Here is an 8,854-nt window from a genome sequence, read left to right as displayed (position 1 = left end):
AAAATTTTACATACAAAAATAAAAATTACTCTAAAAAATAAAAAAACTAAAATCAGTTGATTATGGGCTTTAATCATACCTACAATAACCTCGTCTCACCTAAACAAAAGATAACAGCAATCCCTCGATATCAACTGTTCAAATTCCCAATTGTCTGCTGATCTTATAATAGTAAATACATTTTTGAATTAATGAGCTTTTCCCCAGTATCTTTAATTGGTGGTAGGTTGGAAATAACTCAACCTGAGAAGGGTTTTCTCAGTGGCTCCAGCAGAGGGCCTTCAAATCTCATGTATTTCCAGAGGGAAGACATTTGTCTCATTTCAAGTCTACCTCAGTCTTTTATCCCTGTGTTTGGCACATAGCAGACTTTGAATGAATAAATGAGCGAAGGAAATACTTTCGTAAACTGTATTCACTCTGTGTAAGGCACTGGCTCAGGGCTGCATTTTCTGTTTTCTTAACGATCTCAAGAGACAGATATCATCCCCATTTTTTTTTTTTTAGAATTATTTTATTCATTGTCATTATTTTATTTGTTTGTTTGTTTTATTGAAGTTGACCAGAGAGAGATAGAGAGAGAAGGAAAGTGAGAAAGCAAGCTGCCAGGTCCGGGACTTGAACCATGGTCAGCCATGTGGAAGTCCAGTCTGCTGACCCCGCCCATTTTTTTATATAAGGAAATCAAGGCCCAAAGATACTGAGAGGCATTATGAAGATCATAGAGGTATTAAGAAGCAAATCCCGAGTTAACTTAGGTCTGTAACTTTATTCACCTATTTTTAATTACCAGAGGACGCACACACTCACCAGAGAGAGAGAGAGAGCTGGAGAAAGCACCCTAGTGGGGTGTGGTCATGCTGGAATCTATTCTCCTCCATTTATTTATCTGATGAGGATTTGGGGAACACCTACACATGTGCCTGGTGTGTTTTTCAAGCCACCAGGGTCAGAACTCAAACTGTGATTGGCCATGTGGGATCCAGCTCCCTTAACTACTAGGCTATGGAGCCAGACCATGTAATATTTTTTAAAAAAATTAATCAATTAACTAATTAATTAATTACTTTTTCACATGAGTTTTGTCATAGAAAGAAAGAGAGGGAGAGGGAGAAAGCAAGCCGCCAGATCTGGGACTCAAACTGTGGTCACCCACGTGGAAATTCCAGGGCCTTACCCACCACATCACCTGGTGGCCCAACCATGTAACTCTTTTTATGTGTCACATAGGACACACAGAAAGTGTCTAGATGGTTGAAAAGACACCATCTGTATCCACTACCTGGTTATAGAACAGCTGGGCCACGCCAGAAGCTCTGTTGCCATGAAATGAATGTTTGTATCTCTCCAAATTCACTGAAAACCCAACCTCCTGTGTGATAGTAGTTAGAGGTGGACTTTTGAGAGATAATTAGGGCTGGACAAGGTCATGAAGGTGTGGCCCTCATGATGGGACTAGTGCCTTTGTCAAAAGAGACATCAGAAAACTCACATGTTCTCTCTTTTGCTCTCTCTCCTCTCTCTCTCTCTCTCTCTCCCAGAGCTCAGAAGAAAGGCCCCGTGAGGACACAACAAGAACACAGCCATTTATAAACCCAGAAGTGTGCTCTCACCAGGAACCGAATCATCTGATGCTTGATCTGGGACTTCCCAGCCTCCAGAAAGTGAGAATAGACGTCTGTTGTTCAAGTCACTCAATCGATGTCATCCTGCTGTGACATCCTGAACTATTCACCTGTTTATATCTGTCCAAATGCGGCCTCTCTCTTTGCCCAAATTTAAGAGTTATAATTTCCTTGATTTTCTTTAGAATTTACGTTTTATAATTAGTTTTGCTTGTATTTGAACTTCATGCAAATGGAATTATAGTACTTTTTTTTTTATTTGTGTGACTCGCTTTTTACTCTCATTATCATGTTTGTAAGACTTCTTTTTTTTTTTTGAGATATTTTTGCTATAGGGCGCATGCACCAGCCAGAGAGATAAAGAGAGACAGAGAGGCAGAAAGTGAGAAATCACCCTCCCAGGACAGATGGCCATGCCACAATCCCTTCTCCGCCATTCTCCCTAGATTTTGGGCAGACATGCACCTGGCATGGGTTTTAAGTCACTGGGTCCAGGATTCAAACCGTGTTCGACTACGGGGGAGTCCAGTGATGTCCAGTGATGATAAACTGTCTGCTGGTCCCAAGATGAATGCAGGTTGAGTATGTATTTGTAGTTCTTTTGTTTTCCTTAATGTGTAGTATTTTTAGTACAGGCATACCACCGATTATATATTTCGTGGGAGGCTGCTAACAGCTTTCTCGGGTGTGTATCCTGGTATGCAGAAGAACACACATATCTGTATCATCCTAGTTCATTTCTGTGTTGCTTACGGAAATACCTGAGACTGGGTGAATTATAAAGAAATAGAGGTCTGGGACCAGCAGGTGGCGTAGTGAGTAAGGCACTAGACTCCCACTAGTCGTCAATGGTTTGAGATCTGGACCCAGCGACTTGAAACATGCCAGGCACATGTGCGTGCTCTAGCGACTTGAAACTTATGCCGGGCACATGTGCGTGCATGCCCAAAATCTGGAGAGAAAAATGGTGGCCATCCCCTGGGCGGGGGGTGGGGGGAGTGATTTCTCAATTTCTGTCTCTCTCTGTCTCCTTGATGAGCACACATTCCCTATGCCAAAATCTCCCAAAAAGAAAGGAAGAAATACCTTGATGAGCACACATGCCCTATACCAAAATCTCCCAAAAAGAAAGGAAGAAATACAGGCTTATTTATCCCAATTCTGGTGGTTGGAAAGTCCAAAGCCATCATGAAATGCTGGAAAGCAAAACTTCGAGCAGAGTAGTGTGATCTCTACTTGCCTCATTTCTTCTCCTTAAAGATATACCAGAAGCCAATGAAGGGAATTCTTTCCTAAGAACTCTATCACACCCAAAGACCCCATCCTGGGCACCATGAAGGGAGAAAGTCTTCATTTAACACCTTCACAGTATGATGAGGCCCCATCATGTGAATGTCTGGGCGATGTCCAGTCACCTAGTGGGCTAGGACTAAATTCCAAAATTGAACGTTTGGGGGATAAACTATTATCTAAACTATAACATACCTTCAGTTGGAATTTCCAGGAACTTTGTGTGTATATTTTCGACCTCATTAGATAATACCACAATTTTCCAGAATGGTTGTATTAGCTTACATTCTTACTAGCAGCGTATGAAACTTCCAGTTGTTCTACAACCTCACTAATGTTTGGGATTGTCAGACTTTTACATTTTTCCAAGCTAATGAATATATTGTATTATTTCATTGTAGTTTCTCTTTTCTTTACTCATAGTAGAATGTGTGCACATGACAGAGAGCGCTCTCATCTCAGGATCTGACCATGCTACCATCCCCTTCCTTTAGCCCTCCAGCTCATCGAACCCTGGGCACCTGTGGGTGTCCCTGGTGTATTCCAGGTGACCGGGATGAGGGTCTGAGCTGTAGTCACTGTGTGGATTTCAGCTTCTCTTGAGCAGTGCGTTACTTAGCACTGTGCCACGGAGCTACCCTTCTCGTTGTAGTATGAGATGGGCATATTTTCATGTTTATTAGACATTTTTATTTCTCCTTTGGCAATGATCTTTTCAAGCCTTTTGACCATTGAGAAATAGATTATCTGCTTTTTTCTCACTGACTTGTAGGAATCATTCATGTAATTTAGAAAGTAGTCCTTTATCAATTATGTATGTTGCAAATGTCTTTTTTCATACAGTAGCTTGTCTTTTTACATTCTTTCTCTCACTCTTATTTATTTATTTATTTCAGAGGTTTTTGCTATTGGGCACATGCACTCGCCAGACAGACAGACAGAGACAGAGAGAGAAAGCAAGAAATCACCCCCCAGGGGGGGATGGCCATGCCACAATCCCTTCTCCTCCATTCTCCTCTTGGGTTCTTGGGCACACATGCACACGCGCCCAGCGTAAGTTTAAGCCACTGGGTCCGGGACGTGGATCGCAGTTGACTACGTGGAAGTCCAGCGTCATAGCCATTACGCGCTAACTGCTGGTCCCTTATTTTTTAATTTGCAAGAGGGTGCAGTTGCTGGAGAGACACAGAAAGAGAAAGAGAAGAGAGAGAGAGAAGGAAAGTAAGAAAGCACACACCTGCTCCCACGCACACTGCGATCCTTTCTCTATTTCTCCTTCCAGAATTTTGGGCACACACATATATACCCAATGCATTTCTTCTCAAGCTGCCAGATCCAGGACTTGAACCACATAGTCAGTTGCCTTAACCACCACGTCACCGACTGGTTTTCTTGAATGCCAGAGGGCATGCACACTTGAGAGAGAGGAAGTGCCCTCCAGTGAGGCGTAGCGATGCCGCTGTCCTTTCCCCTTCCTTTTCTCCATCCCATCAGGATTTGGGGCATGCGTGCACAAACACTCGGTGAGTTTTTCAAAATACTGGGGCCAGGAATTGAACTGTGACTGGCCATGTAGGCTCTGACTCCTGCACCTAACCACCTCACTACAAGACTGAAGCTCTTTTCACTCCTTTTTTTTTAGTTACCAGAAGGTGTTTTTTGCTCATCAGACAGAGAGAGAGAGAGAGAGAGAGGGGGGGGGCACAGTAATACTTCAATCCCTTCTCCACTTCTCCATTCTGTTGGGATGTGGGGCTTGCACTGGTATGTCCCTTAAACTGCTGGGGCTGGGACTCGAACCATGGTAGGCCATGTGGGATATAGCTCCCTTTACCACTAGACTCTGGAGGCTGCCCATATTTTTATTTATTAATTATATATATATATATATATATTTGCCATAGGATGAGTGTGCTTGCCAAAGAAAGACAGAGAGCAAGGGAAAGTGAGAAATCACTCCCTACAGGGGATGGTCACACTGCCGTCCCTTCTCTTCCATTCTCCTCTTGGGATTTTGGGCATGCACACACATGGGCCTAGCATGTTTTTCAAGTCATCGGATCCAGGACTTGAACTGCAGAGTCAGCTATGTGGGATCCAGCACCTTAACCACTGTCCACTTGCTGGCCCTTCCTTTTCTCTCCTAAAACTATGACAGGTTTATCTTTCATACTTGATACTCAACTGTCCTGAAAAAGATTTTCATAAATGGTGTGAGAAAGGGATCAAGTTGGACTTTTTTCTATAAAGAAATCAGTTGTTCCACTCTGTCTTCCCTCCACTTTGACAGCCGGGGTTGCTTTTAGTGCCTAGAAGCTGCTCTCAGCCCCCTTTCACATGCCCTCCTCTGTCTTTAAGCTGCTCACAACACGATGAATCCTTCCTACACTTGGAATCTCCCTGACTTCCTTTTCTGGAGAAAATGCTCTTTCTTGAAGAGCTCATTTGATGAGATTAGGCCTACCGGGTACTTTCTCCATTTTAATATCAACTGATTAGTAATTAGACCTGCAAATAACTTTTGCCATGTAATCACATAATCAATCACAAGATACAACCAGAGGGTGAAGATGCTGGGGACCATCTTAGAATTCTGCTTGGGACCAGCAGTTAGCGTAATGGCTATGTCGCTGGACTCCCACGTAGTTGACCGCAGTTCGCGTCCCGGACCCAGCGGCTTAAACTCACGCTGGGCGCGTGTGCGTGCGTGCCCAAGATCCCGAGAGGAGAATAGAGGAGAAGGGATTGTGGCGTGGCCATCCCCCCTGGGGGGTGATTTCTTGCTTTCTGTCTCTCTGTCTCTCTCTGTCTGGTGAGCGCACGTGCCCTATAGGAAAAAAAAAGTCCCCTCCAAAAAAAAAAAAAAAAAAGAAGTAGGCATTATTTGGATGGGTGGGAGGATGACCTACAGTCTGTGTAGACAAGACAGTGAGCAAAGGTGCCCTCTGGGATGGGATCAGCCATTTTGGATGGGAGTCAAGATTTAAGTGGCTCTTAGAGATAACTTAGTCAAACACTTTTGTACTTATTTAGTGTTCTAATCCTCTGTGAAGCTACAACTTGCCAAAGATGATCAAAGTGAAAGCACTTTGAACTCTCTGGAATAAAAGGTGATATTAATGCATAGTTTTCTTAATTCAGGAGAAAAATTCTCATAAGAAAATGCTCTTGGGGCCAGCAGGTGACATGGTGGGTAAGGGCACTGGACTCCCACATGGCCAACTGTGGTTCGAGTCCTGGGCTTGGAGGCTTGCTTTCTCACTTTCCCTCTCTCTTTCTCTCACTCTGTCCCTCTCTGGTCAAATTACAATAAATAAGATAAAGTTCAATAAAATAATTTTAAAAAGAAAGAAAGAAAATGCTCTTAATTTGAAAAAAGTCCTCTCATAAAAACTACCTTGGGTCCTTGAGAGAAAGAGTACCTTATGGAATTTAACACACACACACACACACACACACACACACACGCACACACACGCGCTGTCAAAATAAAACAAGAGCTCTTTATTCCATAGTCACCTAACAGCACTCTGGGATGATGTGGAGTTTTAGCCGGCAGTCCTTGGAGCTGCTGGAGTTTCTCCTCATCCCACTTGGGAGGTGGACATTCCTTCAGCTTCCTTCATTACCCCACGTCAAGACCTATGGCTTCTACATAGCGAAGCCTATGATCTTGGCACATAATTGGTAAGCACATCATAGACTCTGACAGTATCAAGTGTAACGTGGGAATGGTGGCAAAATACACCCACCATGATGACCGTGGGATGACAGCCCTAGGTAAAAGCCTACCAAAGGCAGGAAGGTCTGGAAGGCTGAGGGTATAGCAATATTACAATGAGATGACGAGGATGGTACACACAAGCTGAAATCTACTGACCAAGGGCCCTGAGGGGCAGTTCCACTGTGGGAATGGCTCACAGTTTTCTGGGAGACCTTCTGTATGCTTCTGTGCTTCAGGGTCTACGTGCATGAAAATGACAGAAGGCTGGCTCTGGCCACTGTCCTCGGGGTAAAGGAGTCTTCTCCCCCAGATGCTAAATTCTGCCGGTCTGAGGGAGCTCCATGCCTACGGGACTGCTGAAAGACAGTTTTAGCTAAGGACCAATGGGAGGAACCCATAAAATGTGGTATCTGCTAGGCCAAACCCTTCAAGAGATCTTGCTGGGAGGGGAATTGGACACAACCCTGAGGTCAATTCTATGGCATTAAACTGGGACATTCCCAGCCTGCTCCTCCCCTGGGGGGCTTAGAATAAAGAGCTTGATCCTGATGACTTATCTTCTCTGTTCCTTCATAGATCAGCAAGTGAGGGGTGGGGTCTCTGGAGGAGCAACACGCACAGGATGGGCTGGAGGACCTCCAGGAGGTGCTTTGGCAGAAATCAGTATTTGAGAGGCACATGGCCTAGGCGTTCAACTTTTTGTAGTGTTTCCTGAAGGTGGCTGCTTCACTCGCACTGCCTGGGGCCACCGAGGCTGGCTCTTCACAGCTCTGGGGCCACCAGGAGCTGCTCTGAAGTCTCACTCAGAATCCACGGCATGGTTGAAGGCATGCTCAGAGCTCCTCTTCATCCTGGACACTGAGCACAGGTACACCAGCAACGCCAGACACAGCACGGTCACCGCCGTGAAGAAGGCAATGGTGCCCACAAAGACAGGCGGCCGGATGGGCAGGCGGATCAGGGGGCTTTCTGCCGGGATCTGGTTGGTCAGGCTGAGCATGTAGCCGAGAGACCAGGCTATGCTGCTGTTCGCCACCTGTGGAGGAGAGGAGACGGCTCAGTGGTCAGGGCTCACGTGACATACCCAGGGCACTGTCAGCCTCACCAAGCTCCCACAGGAAACTGGCCTAAGGAGGTCAAAGGACTTGCCCAAATTAAAAAAGGCATTGTGGCCACAAAGGCTCAGAGATCTCACCTCCGGAACAGCAAAGAAAACCCAAGAACAGATTTTCCCAACTGTGCCATAGCCAACTCTGAAGAAGGCACAATTAATAACAGAGAAGGTATTTCCAGCATGCAGGGGGATGGGACTGTGTGGGGCCACAGAAAGAAGAATAAGTGCAGGGACCAGCAGTTAGCGTAATGGCTATGTCGCTGGACTCCCATGTAGTCGACCGCGATTCGTGTCCCGGACCCGGTGGCTTAAACTCACGCCAGGCGCATGTGCGTGCGTGCCCAAGATCCCGAGAGGAGAATGGAGGAGAAGGGATTGCGGCGTGACCATCCCCCCTGGGGGGTGATTTCTCGCTTTCTGTCTCTCTGTCTCTCTCTGTCTGGTGAGCGCACGCACCCTATAGCAAAAACCTCTCCAAAGGAAAAAAAAAGAAAAAAAGAATAATAAGTGCATTATTGACTCAGCAATGGTTTCTAAAAACAGCATCACTCCAAAGAGAAGTACATGCTCAGTGTCCTGGTAGCTCCATCCACTGTTTTCTTTTTTTCCAGCTGTTATAATGGTTATATACCTGTTTCAAATTTGCAATCTCCACAGTACTTGAACCCTCTATCATTATGCTATAACCATCTCTATCTTGAATGACACTCTGTCTTAAAAAAACATTTTGTTGGGGCCGGCAAGTGGTGTGGTGATTAAGGGCGCTGGACTCCCACATGGCTGACTACGGTTTGAGTCCCAGACCTGGCAACTTGCTTTCTCACTTTCTCTCTTTCTCTCTCCTCACTCTGTCCCTCTCTGATCAAATCTAAGAAATAAAAAGTTGGGAACCAGCAGTTAGCATAATGGCTATGTTGCTGGACTCCCACGTAGTTGACCGTGGTTCCTGTCCCGGTCCCAGTGGCTTAAAACTCACGCCGGGCGCGTGTGCGTGCATGCCTAAGATCCCGAGAGGAGAATGGAGAAGGGATTGCGATGTGACCATCCCCCCTGGGGGGTGATTTCTCGCTTTCTGTCTCTATGTCTCTCTCTGTCTGTCTG

General features: G+C 45.4%; 1 protein-coding gene across 1 annotated transcript in view; it reads right to left on the bottom strand.

Annotated features, from left to right (window-relative positions):
- Positions 1-6,381: 6,381 nt before the first annotated feature.
- ENTPD3 (ectonucleoside triphosphate diphosphohydrolase 3) overlaps positions 6,382-8,854 on the bottom strand; it is a 50,450-nt gene continuing 47,977 nt past the window's right edge. The window contains exon 10 of the mRNA XM_006155385.2: positions 6,382-7,675. Coding sequence (XP_006155447.1) covers positions 7,439-7,675 — 237 coding nt within the window. The 3' untranslated portion in view covers positions 6,382-7,438. The remainder of the gene's footprint in view (positions 7,676-8,854) is intronic.

This window comes from Tupaia chinensis, unplaced genomic scaffold, assembly GCF_000334495.1.
Source record: "Tupaia chinensis unplaced genomic scaffold, TupChi_1.0 Scaffold000451_1, whole genome shotgun sequence".
In the NCBI taxonomy this organism is placed as follows: domain Eukaryota; kingdom Metazoa; phylum Chordata; class Mammalia; order Scandentia; family Tupaiidae; genus Tupaia; species Tupaia belangeri.
The sequence above is the reverse complement of the archived record's forward strand: the minus strand, read 5'-3'. Positions and strand labels throughout refer to the sequence as shown.